The sequence below is a fragment of the Triticum aestivum genome, chromosome 1A (assembly GCF_018294505.1).
Source record: "Triticum aestivum cultivar Chinese Spring chromosome 1A, IWGSC CS RefSeq v2.1, whole genome shotgun sequence".
Lineage (NCBI taxonomy): Eukaryota > Viridiplantae > Streptophyta > Magnoliopsida > Poales > Poaceae > Triticum > Triticum aestivum.
Window position 1 is genome coordinate 579,431,240 of NC_057794.1, and position 19,129 is coordinate 579,450,368.

General features: G+C 48.5%; 1 protein-coding gene across 1 annotated transcript; it reads left to right on the top strand.

Annotated features, from left to right (window-relative positions):
- The first annotated feature begins 2,617 nt into the window (after nucleotides 1–2,617).
- Nucleotides 2,618–4,391, top strand: LOC123182294 (GATA transcription factor 15). Its single transcript, XM_044594818.1, has 2 exons — nucleotides 2,618–3,731; nucleotides 3,819–4,391. The coding sequence occupies exons 1-2, from the start codon at nucleotides 3,333–3,335 to the stop codon at nucleotides 4,077–4,079; spliced, it is 660 nt and encodes a 219-aa protein (XP_044450753.1). The 5' UTR covers nucleotides 2,618–3,332; the 3' UTR covers nucleotides 4,080–4,391.
- The last annotated feature ends 14,738 nt before the right edge of the window (nucleotides 4,392–19,129 follow it).

Below are 19,129 nucleotides of genomic sequence, written 5' to 3' on the forward strand. Positions count from 1 at the left end.
CCTTCGACCCGCCGTTCTACAACGTTTTGACCAGCCGCATCGTCTCGAACTTGGGTCGCTCCATGCTAAAGTTTTCTAGTCCCTCTAGGGGGGATATAAATCTAGGATGAGACTTTAGGTCATCAAGTTAACTAAGGAAACATGTACAATATGGCAGAAGAAAAATTATTTTTAGAAACTTCACTCGATAATGAATCTGTCGGGTAGATCGGCGTCGGTGACCACGGTTGAGGCATCATGCGAGCGGGCTCAGCGGTGGCCGTCAGCAGTCACACGGTTGTGCCCCCCCCCCCACAGTCCATCGGGACAGGCTAGGGAAGCAGGTGTGGACGCCCCCTTACTGTGGGGGCAGGATCTAGATCCCGTGACTGATGCCGGGCTTGAAATGAAAGGAGACCCCTTTCTTTCCTCCTTTCAAGGTTGGTGCTCCGTGATGTGGACGAATGGTGGTGGCTTGGACCTGGATGCCGGAGCGGCGGCTTCGGATGGCAGTCCGCATGGTTGGCTCTCCGCGTGGGCACCATGTCGGTGGTGGTGGTGGCTCTTCATCTTGGTTGTGTGGCTGGCAGGAGGCTAGCGGTGGGTGGCTTAGGCCCTCTCCCTGTCTTTGACACTGGCGTCGCCCCGATTCGGACCTGGGGAGCTGAACTCGCTGCGCTTGTCCTGAAGACCTCGTGGTGGCACGAGGAGCTCCGAGTGAAAGCTTTGTGCTTTGTCGCCAACAACACTTGCAGGCGTTGTTATCTTCCTCAAGATGTCGTCGTGGTGCTCCTCTTCGTGCTAGGGTTCCTGGTGAAAACCATTGTCCCTTCTGGACTCGGCAATGGCGACGCTTTGCGCCGTTTTCCCTTCTGGGGACGTTTTCATGAAGCTTCGTGTGTTAGGGCATTGTGTGGCATTGTAGTTAGGGCCTGTTTGGTTTTCCCTTCTGGGGACGTTTGCCTAAGGTTGCCACACCTAAGGTTAGGCAAGTTTGATCAATTTGGATGGGTGTTTGGTTCAAGCCACACCTTAGGCAAGCCACATTAGGGTCCCACGTCACATACTCCCTCCGTCCGATGAAAAGTGTACATCTAGAAATTTTAGGACAAATTATGAAGTTGATAAAAAATGCATTGAAAAGGTGCAAGCCACCATCTCTCTCTTCTTTGATTACTCACCCTCCAATGAGCTAAGTGCATGTAAAAATTAAGAAGACCATGTGTAGATTGCTATTGGTCTTAATTACTGTGTGATGAGAGAGAAATATTTTTTCCTACTTTAAAGTGCATTGGGAAGATAGAAGTAGTACTGTATACTTTTTTGTGGACAAATTTTGAAGCTAGAAGTACACTCACCGGACGGAGGGAGTACACTCAAAAAGTATGGTAAGATTTCCTTAGGCTTGCCAACTTGTGCCTCTCATTTTGAAAAAACTAACCTTAGACAAGTGTGACAACATTGTATGACAAAGTGTAGCATGGTTAGGCCTACAACCAAATAGCCCCTTGGTTTTTCAATGTTTTTTTATGGCGTAGTCGTGCGAGTTCTGCGTGATCTGGTTTTCTTGACATCGGCATTGTACGAGGGTTATCTTACCATCTTCTATCGTTTGCTTTCTATCTTGTGGGTGATTGCTTTATATATAAAAACGGGGCAAAAGCCTGTTTGAAATATATCTGTATGACATACTGTGCACTATATTTTATGCTAAATCAAATCTAACACCAAAAACTAGTGCCCAACATTTTATATCGTCCGTCCGAGGGAGTACCGATTTTTTGCCGGCGAAACGCAACTGTGGTAGGAGTAGCAGTGCTGTGTACCAACGTGTCGATCGGTGGGAAGCCGAGGCGGCGCCGGGACACACGAGAACGAACGAGATGGGAATACGCAATTATTCCGTGTTCCGTCGCGCACGCCCCTCGACGCGACCAGGGCCAGCCAGCGGTGGTACGCGCTCCTGTGCCACGGCAACGATCTCCTCGTGACCCGCGCGCGCGCTGGGCTGGGCTGGGCGGCGACGCGATGCGCATGGGAGACTGTTCCATCCCACCACGCCCCGTCACATGGCTCTCTACCTAGCTTTTGACCGCGCCCGGGCCAAGCAAGCAACGGGGCCATCAGCCATGGCTGCCATGGCTGCCACTGAGTGAGATGTGGGGATGTTTGGTTTGTGACTAACTTAGCCAAAAATTGCCATAACTAAGGTTAGACAAGTTTGACCAACTTAGGTGAGTGTTTGGTTCATGTCACACCTTAGGCAAGCCACACTTAGACCCCACATGGCATACACACAAAAAGTGTGGCAAGATTTCCTTAGGCTTGCCAACTTGTGGCTCTTATTTTGATAAACTAATCTTAGGCAAGCTTGACAAAAATGTGTGGTAAGATGTGGCAATGCTAGTTCTAAAACCAAAAGCCACTGTCAAGATACTACTACTAGTGCTAGTAGCTAGCTAGGCCCGGGCTGTCAGTGTCAGGGACGCCGCCTGCGTCGCCCCCTCTGGCATGCATGCGTACCTTTGGCTGGCGGGATCTCCGGTATACTGTTATGATGTCAAATGACCAGCGCCGGAACGGTCACTCGCCGTCGCTATATATGACACCCCTGGCCGAGGGACGACCGGCAGGCAGTTTCCCAACCGGGCAGCATCTTTGCTTTGCCTCCGTCTCCGTGATCGCTCATTTGATTCTTGAGGCGACGTGCTTGCATGGGCTCGCTCGCTGTAGCTCCGGGATAAGCGCGGCAGATCGTCGGCCTCTGCTTCGAGCAGTCACCCATCCATCCAACCTCCCGTCGAGACGTCCGTCGTCCGGCCACCCGAGCCGAGCCAAGACTGTCATCCACAGGAGCAGAGCGGCAGGGCTGGCTTCGGCGCAGCCAGCCAGTCCAACCGAGCACTCATTGGCCGCCCTGCTGTGCCGCCTGCTCTGCTGGTCTTGCCTTGCCTCTGTAGTCGTGCACAATCTTTTGTTCCATTGCATGGAGCATGCATCCTAGCGTAGCCTAGCTAGTGGCGACGCATGTATGCGACCGAGGCGGCTGCTGTTCAAAGCAAAGCAAACCAGCGCCTCGATTACTACCACTCCAGCAAGCAAAGCAAAGCAAAGCAGCAGACGGATGGATGCAAATCTAATCAAGTTTTGCGCATCTCGGTCACCCTATAAATCCTAGCTGCCGCTGCCTACCTCCAGTAGCTCACCACCACCTTCACTCTCCATGCTCGCAGCAAGCCAGCTAGCTCCTCGCCTCCTCTCGTCACACTACTACTAGCAGCTTCTCTTCTCTTCTCTTTAAGTAACAGAGAGCCCAAGCTAGGTGACACTAGAGCGTCTCAAGCACCCGCGCCATGGCCACCTCCACCTTCTCGCTCTTCTTCCCGCCGCTGCCCAGCAGCAAAGGCCAGTGGCCGTCTGTAGAGGAGGCTGCCTACTCCTACGATGACCACAGCTCCGTCACCACCCTCTCCCCTTCCTCCCCGGCCTCCTCTGCTTCCTCGGGATCCCTGGTGGACTGCACGCTCTCCCTCGGCACGCCGTCGACGCGCCGCCCCGAGCCAGACCGTACTAGGCACGGGGCTCCGCCGCAGGCCTACCCGTCCGTGTCTGCCGGGGCCGAGCCCTGCTACTACCACCAGCAGCAGGGCAGGGGCGGCGCCGCCGGGCACGAGCAGCTCCTGGACCGCCGCTGCGCCAACTGCGGCACGGCGTCCACGCCGCTCTGGCGGAACGGCCCTCGCGGACCCAAGGTAAGCATACACCCTCGCGCATTCTCCACTTTGTCATCGTGTTCTTGCATTACATTGATCTCTCCTTGTCTTGTGACATTGTCGCAGTCCCTCTGCAACGCCTGCGGCATCAGGTTCAAGAAGGAGGAGCGCCGCGCGGCGGAGACCAATGCCGGCGGCGGGTGCGGCTACGTCGCGCAGCGGGCGCACGTGTCGGCCCCTCGTGCCGTGCCGTACGCGGAGGAGGCGCTTCCTTACGCCGGCGCCGTCGACGCGCCCTTCCTGGCGTGGCGGCTGAACGGCGTCCCGCCGGCCCCGGCGTTCTCGTCGTGGCCCGACAGGCAGCACGGCGTGTACCAGTACAACTAGCTAGTAGTACTAGTGAGTAGTACGTGTAGGTACGTGTTAGGGCATGGAACGCGGTTGGTGGGCGCTGCAACGTTTTTTTGGGGATCTTGTTGGGGACGTACGGTTGCACGCGGCCGGTGGGATATGCATGTGCAGTAGTAGCACTGTATTTTGTCTGACATTATCGTTGAGCAAGCCTGCCAAACATATGAATTATGAAGTAGTACATGTCTTGTTTCTCATGTTTGAATAGCACCCTTGTGTACCATCTATCGATCGATGCGCTTGGGCTATGAACTTCGTCCCACAATATAACCCACAAGTTTTAATTCCGAAGCTGACAACGGCGACGCGAGCTCTGGAGGTGTTGTTTTGGCATGATCTTGGGGGAAATTTTTGGTTTGACCCTCAGACCAGGAGGTGGCCTTGCCATGTCGTCGTTTCCTTCTTGGAGCTATCATCTGAGGAATTCCGGGCTACTATTTTGGGCATGGGCCTTCCAGGCGCAATGTACATCATCGTTGGCGCATGGGCCTTCCAGGCACAATGTACATAATCGTTGGCGCTCTCTCTTGACGACGCCTTGTCTAGGTCTGCCCATGCCCTGCCACCCACTTGTCAACGTTCTCTTGATGCAATGGATGGGGTACGTTGCTTTGTGTTGTCGTCGGGTCTTGTCATGTTGTAGAGGTTTTCGATGTTGGTTGTAACGTTGGTTGGTTGCTGTGGTTTGCCTCATTGCCGTTGGCATGGGATTGGTCTAGGTGTTGCTTGTCTTGTGGTATGTTGTGGTGTGTGGCTGCTAATTTTAATGATTAGCGTTGTAACGACCGAAAGACGTTGGATCCTATATGGTAATGGTCGGCAATGTTGTTGCCCCTCGTCGGTTGTAAAGTGTACCATGACGGGTAGTCGTAAGAGCACAAGGTGGCTAGATTTACCACTAGCAAGCAAAAACATCTCCCTCCAAGCTTCATCCACACATGCCCTGTCCATTTGCACACGGACATTGCGGTTGCCCCGCTGCCCATTATCGTATCTAGATGGAACACCTAAGAATTCCAGGTCCTAAAGTTCACACATCGTCAAACAGTCTCGAATGGCAGCCATCTGACCTTCAGCACACAGCGAGCTCGAAAATTGTTTGTGTTGCCCAAGTGCTTCATTGTAGTCGCCACAAACAATCCATGGATCATGCTGTACTGCCTGTAAATTTGCAAGGTGTTCCTATATCAACTGACGATTCTCAACTCAGGGTTCCCATAAACAAACGTGGTCTGCCAGCTATTAACATGTGTGGGAGAATAAACACCAAACACACCCCTAGTCATGCCTTTGGACTAGCTCATGTATTATTTACAGTCCTGCTTTCTTAAGAGGCCTCCTTTCTTAACCATAGGCATTATTATTGTAACAAGGACGCCTAGAATAATGTGTACACATTGTTATGATAGCAATGGTGTTGGATGGACCCAACTTATGAAATAATGTGTGATCACTCCTCAATATGTTGTCGGTATTCTCATGTAAGGTATTACATTTACTTGTGTCCATAGACCATGAGAATATCATATAACCGGATTCCACATGGTTACTTTGAGGTTGCTAAACATCAATCCTTAACTGGGTGACTAGAATGGTAGCTTTCGGTTATACCAAGAAAGTATGTTGTCGTGTTCGATATGCCAAGACCAAGACTTGCTCCTCCGACGATGGAGAGATACACATTGGGACCATTCAGTATTACAGTGTCCATTATCTCTTAGCCAAATATAGTGGCTAAGGTGTTAGTCACGTGGACTCAAAATATGGTAATGAGAAAAGAGTACAAAACCAATAACGAGGATAACTAGGTATTGTGTTAGTTGCAAGCATACAAATTTAAAATTAGAACAAGCTTGAATATGAAGCATGGAAAGAGTGCTCTGGGTGTAGAATTAGTTAGTATGATGCACTTTGCAGTGTGCTATGTCACAATGAACCTATTTAACTGGAAGCATTAAATTTTGAAATGGAAATTAAACAAAGTACGCACCGACATGTAGGTTCATGTTTCTGCAACTATACTGGAAATTCAACAAGTGAGTTGAAGTATCTGCAGCAAAAACTATCTATACAATTGCAGCACACTTTGGAAGCTCCATATATAAGAAGCATGTTTCCATATCAATAATTCTTAGCTTTATTGGAAGCATTCAAATTTGAAACTAGAAACTAACAGCTACTCCCTCTACAAAATAACTGTCGTGGTTTTAGTTCAAATTTGAAGGAAACCCACGACACTTATTTTGGAATGGAGGGAGTGGCTATGCAAGTCCGGGTAGTCTAAAAACCTAAAACAATTAAAATTCTTGTTGACCTAATGATGGAATGCATTGATAGAACGATTTTCACACCAACAATAGTTAATACTTAGCGCACAATGAACATATGTACCAATGAATATTAATCACACATTGTATTAGATACCTAATTGTAATGCTGGAATTAAAGATCATTAAATTGAGAATAATATGAACAAGGGACATGAGGTGATGGAATCAGGGGGGGTGATGGAGTGCGATACTTTATATTCTGAGGAGGGGCTTCAAAGAGGGAAATATGAATGGAGAAGCATTTGCTTGTTCTCTGGTGAAAGAGTGCTACACCGATAGTAGGTTGAACCTCTGGTAACCTGGTGAAGCACCAAAAGGGGAGGAGATGGTGGGCATTCCCTCCTAGTGCTGACATGGTGCAACACCAGGTCCCCCTTAGGGGCCATCGATGGTGTGGTAGATGGAGTGGGAATGGCAGGGGATCAAATCTAGGTAGAGAGGGTGGATCGTGTGGTTTTCAATGAGTTGTGAAAGAAGCAGGGTGTGTAGTACTCCCTCCGTCCAAAAATAAGTGTCTGAACTTTATACTAAGTCGAGACACTTATTTTCGGACGGAGGGAGTAGATGGAAACTAGGTGCGTAATTGAAGAGTACATTGGTGGTGGGGTTGACGACAAGATAGGGCCGTAGGCGGAGGTGTGTGCAAGGCAGGAGAGATGAACGACGTCCTAGTCAATAAACAAGAGAGTAATTAGGGGTGCGTGATATGCGAGCGGTTAGCAGCGGGCCAAAATGGTGATATGTCGGCCATGAGATTATGCTAGAATCGACGGTAGTCATGTGGTCCAATGTGAGCTTCTAATCATATTATTGATTACCAGTGTTTCTTAAAGTAAAATTGACACAGAGAATTATGGTTGCAGACCTCTTTACTTAGGATTCATCAATTGTACATACAAAAAGGACGCCCTCCTATTTATATAACTACTAGCTAATTATATGTGCATTGTAATGGGGGCATATATATTCTAGTGGTTCAACGTCAACTGTGTCTGACATAATCTTACACGCGTCGTATTCTAGATTTTGGTAAGATTAGGTTTGATTTGAGTATGGATAGGGGAAAGCAAGGAAAATTTTGATTTAGTGGAGATTTTGATAAGATTTGATTTGGGTATGGGTAAGAGAAGGCAAATAAAGTTTAATTTAGTTGATGTTTTGATAAAATATGTTTTGAATTAATTGAGTTAATGCAGGACATGAGAATGGGGTCAGGGGGAGAGGGATATGCGAGCGTACAATCATCAACTCCCCTTTAATAAAAGAGATATGGGGTGAAGGATAAGTGTTCACTTTAAGTTAAGTTCGAAAACGTTTGTCCAAAGGGATGAGAGGTGGTCAATTCAGGCCCACTAGCTTCTAATAGGCCGTCAGTTTTCTAAGAGCATCTACAGCTGACCCATCAAATATCACCCCTGAAATCCTCAAACCCATACATTCTCATGCAACGTATAAATAAAGCACACGTAGGTCATCAAGATCACACACATATCATAGGGACAGTTCATACACGCCATCGGACTATCAGAAATTGGCATGTTCAAAATACTGGAGTCGCTAGGGTTTAATCCACATACGGAAAGGAGGGGATATTTGTGGGGTTGGGGTTGGCCGGTGGTGCCGAATCCGATGTGGCAGACGCGCCCAGACGCGCCAGAAACTCTTCATATCCACCCCGGATATGGGTTGTGTTTGTGAGGTGCCCTTGCCGGACAACCCGAACGTAGAGGGGTTGTTTGATGGGTCTAACTGAATTGAGTTTTTTGACCGATCAATGACTGGCCGTCTGCGCGGACATACCCTAACAATTTGAGGGGTCTGATTTTTTTTTGAGAAATTTGAAGGGTCCGATTATAGATGGTGGAACAAGGAGACCACGCCCAGCCATTGAACTGAATCCAGGAAGTTGGAATATCAAGTGACGTCAATTTTTTAAGGCAGCTTACGTATGTCACCGAAAAATATATTAAATGTACTTATTAATTTCTGTAGAGAAAGAAAACGGTCATCACACACGTGTCTAGCGGGCAAGGCAAGCACTTCCCTTAATCACAGGTTGACACATAAAAGCGGCTGCGTGCATGCAGCTCCGGCCGGCGACGTCATACATGCACATACGGCTGGCTGCCGGCCGCGGCTAAATTTCGTGTTTTGACTTTTTTTAAACTTATTTGAGATTTGATTTTAGTTTAATTTTTTTTAGATCTAACCCTTTTGCTACCGTCAGGGATCATGACGGTATGGTATAACAGTCTACCACCAAGGTCCCTGGCGGTAGGATTGCATGTCATTTCGTCAAATATCTCCTAAGTATTGAACACAGTGCGTGCTCGTATCTATCGTCAAGGGTTGTGCAGACTACCGCCAGTCCGATTGGCGGTAGCGATGTTTTCTATCGCCAAAGTTTCTAGCGGTGGGCTGACCTTACCGCTATGAACTCTGACGGTAGCAAAAGGGTCATATTTCAAAAAAAAAATCAAACTAGAGTCAAATATCGAATAGGTTTTAAAAAATGATCAAAACACGAAAATTTGCCGCCGCCGGCCTGCGCGCGTACTTGGCGCGTCGTGTCGAGCGGGCGGCGGCGCCGGCCTCCGGGAGGCCTGCCCACTGCTAGCTCGGCGTAGCGTACCCGAGTCGGTTGCGACGGATCGATGAATGTCCGTGCCCTTTGCATGCCGTACCTGGCCTGGTTAATTGCGACCGATCAATGCGATGGCCCGGCCGGCCGTGTGGTACGTACGGTACAGTGGCCTGGCCGGGCACGCACTCGGGGAGAAAAAAAGAACGTACACCCATGAAACGTCGCGATACAGAGGTGCACCACGTAGCAGTGTACCTCTACAATTACAAGGCCGTGTTGGTACGTGCATGATGTGGATGCACCTAGCTAGATGGACTAGACGCTGCAGTACTGCTCCACGTGCACGCCGGCCGATGCCCGTGCATTCTGTTAAATTGAACAACTGTGCGGGGAGTAGTAGGTTAAGTGTGCGGTTTCCAGCAAAACTACTGCTGTTTTTTACTGGACCAGGAAGGCTGCTGCGGTCGTATGATTATATTAGAATTTAGAAATCAAAGGAAGCACTGTATACTAGCCAGCACCAAAAGGAATAAAAGACCAAAGGAGCAAACCAGATGAAAATGCGTGTGGCTGCAGGAGCGGCGAAAGTAGACATCAAAGAGACTGGAAACAGAATTACAGCCAGCCTTGCATCTACGTTGCCTCAAGAGCTGCTTTGCTCACCCCTCAAAAAAAAAGAGAGCTGCTTTGCTCTCTTTCTCCGGTTTTTCGTGGGCATCGGCCGGCTTTCCCTTTCGGAGCCGCGCGACTCTCCACGCATCGAATCCATCACAAACCATGTATAGTATATACTCCTCCTACTGCCATGCAGTACATGCATGCGTATATCGAGGTGCTCGTGTACGTACGTACGTCGACGACAAAAACACAACGGATATGTATGGAGAGATGCCTACATGAAGCTTTCTTTCGATGGAGCTCGTCTCATCGAGTCAAAGAGGGAAAGAAGCAGGCTTAGGTGAGGTTCACGAGGAAAAAGACGCAGGGGCTTAGCTTGGGTATGTACGGACAGATCGATGCAGCAGTGCGCATCGCTGGTCACCAGAACTTTGCCATCGCATCGCCGCAGATTGGATGGAGCTGCATGTTAGGTTAACTCTATTTTTTTTCTTTTTTCGAGCGACCGGCGAGAGCTCTGTCTTTTCATTAAAAAGAAAAGAATTGACTAGTTTATAAGGAAAACCGGCAGAAAACCGATGCATCTGCGATACACGCACACGCTAGCCCGAAGGCTGCGGACCACTCGAGTCGACAACACTATCACCCAAGTGACCAGAGACGACACCCTACAACAGAACACTAGACTCCGTAGTCGCTGCTCCGACATCCACACCAGCCCCAAGGCCACGCACCAGCCTAGTCGATGGCTCCGCCGCCCTAGAGGCCAAGGCCAACACCCTACGCACACGAGATCTCTGACGCCGCCGCGCAGACTTCCACACCGGCCTCGAGGCCGTGAACCCACCAAGTCGATGACCATGTCGCCCTGGCGACCAAAGCAAAACACCACATGTAGGAGATACCTGGAGCCGCCGCTCCGACTTCCACACCGGCCTCGAGGCCGTGAACCCACCAAGTCGATGACCATGTCGCCCTGGCGACCAAAGCAAAACACCACATGTAGGAGATACCTGGAGCCGCCGCTCTGACTTCCACACCGGCCCCGAGGCCGCTCACTCGCCTAGCCGACGATGAAGTTGCAAAACCACAGAGCCACCGCTAGCAGATGAAGGACCGGACCTCCAAAGGCGTCGCCCCCCAAGAGGAAAGCGGCGAGGAATGCCGCCAACGCCCACTTCGGCCAAGGCCAAAGTTTGGGTTTTCACCCGAAGAGCCCGTGGCTGAGATGACAAGGGAGGTGAAGGGGCTCCACGACGCCAGCTTCAACAAGGGAACGACGTTCTAGGACGTCGTCGACGCCGCATGGACCGAGGTCGAGCTAGGCTTACACCCGGAGCTCACCAAACCCATCTTCACCACAACCAATCACCATCGATGGCGGCCAAGCACTCTACACCGCTCGCCACCGCCAACCACCTCTTACACGGCCAGCAAAACCACCACAACACCATGTGCCGTCATGGCAGCCCCGCACCCACCGCCATCCTCCCTCGGCGCCGCTGAGGAGAACATGGAAGCCCCATCACCGCAGAGACCATCGCCTACGAATACGCGGGACAGAACCAGCTGGAGCCGGACCACACCCACCGCCAAAACCTGCCACAGCGCCGCCCGCGGCCAGCCGAACTCGAGGCTGACCACCACACACCAGATCTGGGGCAGCCTCACCCGGATCCGCGCTCCGGCCGCCGCCGTGACCCGCCGTAGGAGCACCAACAAGCTGCGATCACCTCAAGCCGCTCTATCCCCTAAACCCGGTTCAAAATAATCTTCACGCCTCCTCTCCTCCTCCCCATTCCCCTAATGGTCGGATCTCGTGGCCGCCAGTCCCCACCGCCCATCCGCAGCGTGAATGCGTCCTCAAGCCGCCGCCGCCACTGTGATGATGTGGCCCCGTCCCCGGCTTCGTCGATCTCTACGCGCCGCGACAGCCACCTAGGAAGTACCTCGGCATCCGGCAGCGGGTGTGGGGGACGTGGGTGGCCGAGATCACCGACCGGGACACCCACAAGAAGCACTGGCTCGGGTCCTTCCACACAGCCGAGCTCGCCGCCACGAGTACGACTAGTGGCAGGTCCGGCTTCACGGCGCCGATGCCCACCTCAACTTCCTATGGGGCGAGATGTTGCCGCTCGACGACCCGTCGCCACCTGGGGTGGTGACTGCGGCGGTGGCTCGAGAATACTGGGAGGCGAGGAAGCGGGTCGCGGTGGAGGCCGCCGATGAGGAGTACATGGCGGACCTTCATCGCCGGTACCCCGAGCTGGTGGAGGCGGGGAACAAGATCTTCGCCGAGCGAGCGATGAGAAGGACGTCGACAACGGAGGCGGCACCGACAACGACTTTGATGTTGAAGAATGGCGGAGGATCTTCCCCGACTCCGGTGACGACGTCACAGGACCTGGTCCCATGGACGATGGCATTTCTAGGGTGGAGTGGCTCACCCTCACCAAGTCCGATTAGTAGGGTTTTAGTTTGACTATGCTTCGGTGGTTATTAATGTAAATTATGTGTCAAATTAGACTATGCTTCGGTGGTTGTTTAAAATTTGAAAATGATATGCCGGCTCAGTCTATCGGAGGTGCTCATAGGGGTACGTTGTGCATATGTACGTTCATAGAGTTGAGTGTATGCGCGTATATATGAGCACTTTGCGTCTGTACTGTGCTCATAGGGGTACGCTGTGCATATGTACGTTCATAGAGTTGAGTGTATTGCTTTTTTTTTACTTCACATATTAGATTTGTCCAATATATTGCACAGCATCCGTTTGGCAGCTTTGACCGTTATTTTTGTATAAATACATGATTATTTATAGCGTGGAACTATTTAAAAGAAACTGAATATCTTAATGTTGAGAACAACCGTAGAACAAGCAAGTCAACTGCAAAAAAATTCTGAAGTCATGCATGTCGTTTGGAATGAACATATTAAGATATTATCTTAGTTCATATGAGGCTTAATTTCTCTTAAATTGGTGACGCACAGTACAAATATTATAATACATGAACAGTGTAATTTTTGGCTGTAATTTTTATCTTAATTTTGTCATAGTATATATCTTTGCCAAAAAAACATTTGTCAGATATACAGCCAGACCTACTCTGGCACACGAATTAATTAAACTAGAATCAGTACTGCATTGCATAGGCTCATGGTAGTCAATGCCGCCCCACAGATTTGTCCACCCCATCCGTGGTTAACAACAGCTAGTGGAGTTTAACTAGTGTTATCAAACTTGAGATTGGTCGATCACATGCATGGACATGCACGTACCGATGCACGTGTGATGCCCCCAAACATTCAGCTAATCTACGTACGACTGATGACTGATCAAATAGATTAATTATAACTGGCATGCAGAATCCACCGTCAGATGGAACAATTAGCAGTAGCTAGCGCCAAATTTGGTTGCCCCAAGGAAAGGGAAAGGAGATCGCTGTTCAAAAAACTGTCGCCTAAAAAGGCCTCGAGATCGCTCTAATTAACAATGTTGTTTTCTTTGAGGCGCTAAGCACGAGAGACATGCATTGTTTGTTAATGCATAGAGAGCATCTTTTGAGATCGTCCGATGGCTGATCGCTCTTTGCACCCTGTTGCTCAGTACGAGTACTGGTCGAGTATAGTACTCTGAACAGAGATATTAGCAGCATTAACAATAATCCATTTTAAAACGAGAACATTCTTTGTTTAGTCATTTTTTTAAATGTGCATTCCTATTTCTCTTAAATAAAAAATTTGTTCCCTATTTGTTCACTAGTTAGAAATTTTGTTTTCTACTCTATGTGACACTTTCATCCATTTTAGGCACCAACACTGTTAAGTGTGGCATGAGAAGTCTATTTTATTATTTTAGACACTTAATAGGATCATGTTTGCTAGAAAAGGGTAATAGCATTGTGAAAGTGCCGGGGGGAGATTTTGCTACTATAGATTCTCCAGCGAATGCCATGAGTTATTTATGCTAGTACGTTCATCCAAATTCTTAGGGCTCCTAAAAGCCTTTGCAATTTTTCATGTGTTATTTAGTGGGGGGATTTCGCATGTTCTTCATTCCTATGTTATGCGTATGTATTTCCTTTTATTACTATGTTTTTAAAATTCCTATAGCGCCTCTTTGAATCATCAAATTGTAAAACACAATAATCTGAGATGATTGACATTATAAAACAGAGGAATACCCCAAAAAACTATACAAATAATTGTTTGATGAAACACTAGAAACTTGCATTGATCTACCGGATTAAGTTTTGGAAGAGGTTTGAGTTGTTCAAATTCCTACTGAAGGAGTTGAGGTATAGGAATCCAGTTCATAGGAATATGGATGCCACCATTACTGTGATCTAAAGGCAAACATTTGGGAAATTTCCAGAGGATTGGAAACATATAAAAATATTACCAAATTCCGCTATCTAAGAGGATTGGAAACATACATCTGGCGGACAGCCTGGTCAGTGTCCGGACAAGAGATAGAAGGAAAAAGGCATACAACCGAACCTCTCAAAGTGTCCTCATATGTCCGGGTTGTCCTCGCACCCTCATACCCGGCCCACATATAGGGCGTATATGAGGGTGTTCTGGCAGTACATTATTTTCTGCCCTGAAGTCAACGTTGAGTTTTTGTTTGCGAAAATTTATGTACTAGTGCAAAATACACTTCTGAACTTTTTTTGACTTGAAAAATTATATAGGATGTAAATACACCCAGGAACCAAGGCGTATTTTCGTAGGCCGCTAGCTATACTGTGCTGTGCTAGCCTGCTAGGGATCGGAAGCGTGCCTACCGAGTGTTGGTCAGGGAGTAGGCAAGCACAGAGGATCGGGAAGGGTCTCAATGGCCTTGAGAGAAGCGAGACATGCTCCTGCTCCTGCTGCTGATTCTGCATTGCCTTGACCGTGGTGTCTGCCCGTCTCTCTGTCGGCGCCAGCCTCGAACGCTACACTCCTGCATGCTACGACTAGTATACAGATATTCCTACGCCCACCCAACGTACTACTGCGTATACGTACACACACGCTGTCGTCGCCATGTCACCATCATGCTCCACCGGCGGGTCGACAGGAGGCCCCACACGCCAGGGCCACCCTGTCGCGTAGCTCATGCATAACGATTAACGTATTCTCGTTGCGGACTGGGGTCTGGGGTGCAGGTGCAACTGCAAAGGTAGATTCGTAGCCGTAGGTATGGTAGTACGTACTGGGCAAGTACGGGGTGTGGGGGCACAGCTGTCATTGCGTATCCATCCATGCAATGCAACGGTCGTTTGGATTGACCGCCAACTCGAAGAATGTAGAGTGTACTAGTACGAGGGAAGAAGGGCCCGGAGCTGCAGCGGCGCGGGCTTCATTCATTCATGGGCTGTCGCAGCATGGGCTTATGGGCCTGCATTGGTCTGGTTCCCCTAAAAAAAGGAGCAAAAGGGCGGAATAAGCAAAATCACTAGTTAAAGGTTATCCTTTGCAAAGGTCGCTCGCATCTTTTGAGACGCTGACAAGTGACACACTGCATGTACGTCACTTGTCGCAACCCGGTAGGCTTTTTCTTTTAGAATCGTATGTGTGTATGTGTGTGACTATACGATACAAAAATGATGATATGAAGATACAGGTATTCAACATTCCGGATAGTTGGTTTGAAATGCGGAATTGTAAAAACATAGGAAACTGCATTTATTGGAAGTCATTTCTTGAATATTCGCACATAAATCTAAAAGGCGGGAATCGTGTGACATAGTTAACGTTGTTTGTGCCCCCATCAAGCCATGTTTGAAACGCGGAATTGTAAAAACATAGGAAACTGCATTGATTGGAAGCCATTTCTTGAACATTCGTACATAAATCTAAAAGGCGGGAATCATGTGACCTAGTTAACATTGTTTGTATACTGCACTAGAAATTTGACGAAAATTATTTCCAAAGAGGGAGGGATTGAGAGAGTGTGTAACACCCACGATGCGGCTATATCTTCCACGTGTCGGAGCACGATTTAGAGGCATAACCGCATAGTAGACATATCACAAGAGGGGTAATCTTTACACATCTCATGTACTGAATAAGCATGGGATAAATAGTTGGCTTACAATCGCCACTTCACACAATACATAAATATAGCATTACATCATTCAGATACAATCAAGGTCCGACTACGGAACCAAATAAAGAAAGACAACCCCTAATGCAAAAGTTCTTCGATCGCCCCGACTGGGCTCCACTACTGAACAACTGGAAACGAAACAACACAACGAACACGATCTTCGTCGAGCTCCTCCTTGAGCTCGGTTGCGCCACCTGCACTGGTATCATCGGCACCTGCAACTGTTTGGAAGTATCTGTGAGTCACGAGGACTCAGCAATCTCACACCCTCGCGATCAAGACTATTTAAACTTATGGGTAGGAAAAGGTAGTGAGGAGGAGCTGCAGCAAGCACTAGCATATATGGTGCTAACTTACGCAAATGAGAGCGAGAAGAGAAGCAAAGCACGGACGTGAACTAGAAGTGATCAAGAAGTGATCCTGAATCTACTTACATTCAAATATATCACAAGAACCGTGTTCACTTCCCAGACTCCGCCGAGAAGAGATCATCACGGCTACACACGCGGTTGATGCATTTTAATTAAGTTAAGTGTCAAGTTCTTTACAATCGGATATTAACAAATTCCCATCTGCCCATAACCGCGGGCACGGCTTTTGAAAGTTCAAAACCCTGCAGGGGTATCCCAACTTAGCCCATCACAAGCTCTCACGGTCAACGAAGGATATTCCTTCTCCCAGGAAGACCCGATCAGACTCGGAATCCCGGTTACAAGACATTTCAGCAATGGTAAAACAAGACCAGTAAAGCTGGCCGATGCGCCGACATCCCGATAGGAGCTGCACATATCTCGTTCTCAGGGCAACACCGGATGAGACATCCTACGAGTAAAACCAAACTTAAAGTTTCCCCGAGGTGGCCCCACAGTCTACTCGGTTCGGACCCAACACTTAGACAAGCACTGGCTCCGAGGGGGCTTAAAATAAAGATGACCCTCGGGTTGGCCGACCCGAGGGAAGGATAGGTGGTGGTGAGGCAAATGGTAAAACCAAGGTTGGGCCTTGCTGAAAGAGTTTTATTCAAAGCGAACTGTCAAGGGGTCTCCATAACACCCAACCGTGTAAGGAACGCAAAATCAAGGAACATAACACCGGTATGACGGAAACTAGGGCGGCAAGAGTGGAACAAAACAGCAGGCATAAGGCCGAGCCTTCCATCCTTTACCAAGTGTATAGATGCATTAATTAAAATAAAAGATATTGTGATATCCCAACATATCCATGTTCCAACATGGAACAAAACTCCATCTTCACCTGCAACTAGCAACGCTATAAGAGGGACTGAGCAAAGCGGTAACATAGCCAAACAACGATTTGCTAGGAAAGGTGGGTTAGAGGCTTGACATGGCAATATGGGAGGCATGATATAGCAAGTGGTAGGTATCGCGGCATAGCAATAGAGCGAGCAACTAGCAAGCGAAGATAGAAGTGATTTCGAGGGTATGGTCATCTTGCCTACAAAGTTCTCCGAGAAGACGAAAGCTTGATCCTCGAAAGCGTACTCAACGGGTTCCTCGATCACGTACTCGTCTCTCGGCTCTACCCAAGGCAAGAACACAAGCAAAGGAAATAACCATCAACCACGGTGCAATGCGCAAGCAACATGATGCAAAACATGGCATGATATGCGGGATGTGCTATGCAATGCATATGCGTGCTCCGGAAGCAAAAGATAGAACCAGGCCTCAACTTGGCAAACCAAGTGCGCCGCTGGAAAGATGAGTTGATTTCGGTCGAAATCGATATAAAGATCACCGGAATCGGATGCACGGTTTGCAAATGGCAAGCAAAACAATAATGACACTATTCTGCGATTAACAACACGATGCCATCTAAGATGCAACAAGAAACTAAGCTACTGCACTCTAACATAGCAACAAAGCATATGGCAGTGATCTACTCAAGATGCTTGACAAAAGATGAACACTGAGCTACGGCTAAATCACACAATAGCAGGTTCAAACAAGCATGGCAAAAGGGCAAAAAATATCAGCATCACAGACTTAGTGAAAATACTAACATGCCAGAAATTAATATCAGGAAGCAATGTTTAGAGCAAGATAACAACATGCTACGGAAACATATCATGGCAAAATAAGGCATGGCATGAATCTACTCAAAGCATATAAGAAAAGTCCCTTACTGACCATAAGACAAAAAGGATCAGAAGATATGATGGCACCCATGTAAACATAGCAAGTTTCATTAACAGATTTAGACTTAGCAGAAAACTGGACATGGCATAAACAGAATTATGAAGGCATGTTTGCGAGCGCGATGCACTCAATACAAGGAATTGCATGACAAGCTAAGCATACTACCAGCAAGAAGATATATTCAAGAAGTTAACCATGGCAAGAACAAGTTTATAGCATGCTTGGACCAACTATAACATCTATGGCAAAATTGATTAACATGTAAACAATCTGCCAAGAACATTTTATAGCAAAAGTAGAGCAATATTGAGTCATGCTAGGGCACTTCATAAATGCAAACAGGGACATGGATGGATAGAGCACAACCATATGGCAAAATCATCCTTACTAAACATAATGGATCTGTCTGTAGCAACATGAATACATGGAATAAAAATAACAACACACAAAGACTTAGCGAAATTCTAAGTCTCTGAAATCAGCAATATCATGAGAGCTACTTTGCATGCTTGTGCTAGTCACCACATTGATCACAAAAATACATGGCATACACCCCTGTAAAGATGGCATGGCATATAACAAAACACATGTAGAGCTCAAGTCCATAGGAGGCACACAATAATCATGACAAAAATGACAAAAGCTCATAAACTGATAAGAATCAGGAACTAATATTTTATAGCACTCTTGCAACAGTCATTACGGCATCAAGATAGACTCAAACAAGCATGGTGCAATGGAACAAAATGAAGAGCACATCCAGATGAACATTTTGATATATCATGCATGCAAAACGGAGCTACGGATGAGGAGTTATGATGTGATGAATATGGCCTGGAAATATCACAAATAAAGGACTTCGAGAAAATCACCCTCTCAGAAACAGATCTAGGGTTGACTTGCACGTAGTTCGAGGTTTGTCGGAGGGTCACCGGACTTGGCCGGAGAGGACGACAGAGACCGGAGAGGCGACCGTAGGCGTCGATCCGGCGGGGGAAGGAGCTCCGGCGGCCGGAGCGGGTGGATCCGGGCGTGGGATCCCCGGATCCGACGACGGCGGTGCCGGGCGGCGCACTCCGGCGGAGCCGCGGTGGTGTAGTCCGGAGGCACCGGCAGCGAGGCGCGCCGGTGGTGGTGGAGGCGCTGGCGCGATGCGGTAGGTGGGCGAGGCGGCGAGCTCCGGGCGGCGGACGAGGGCGGCGGCGCGAGGCGAGGTGGTGGCCGGCGGCGAGTGAGCGGGG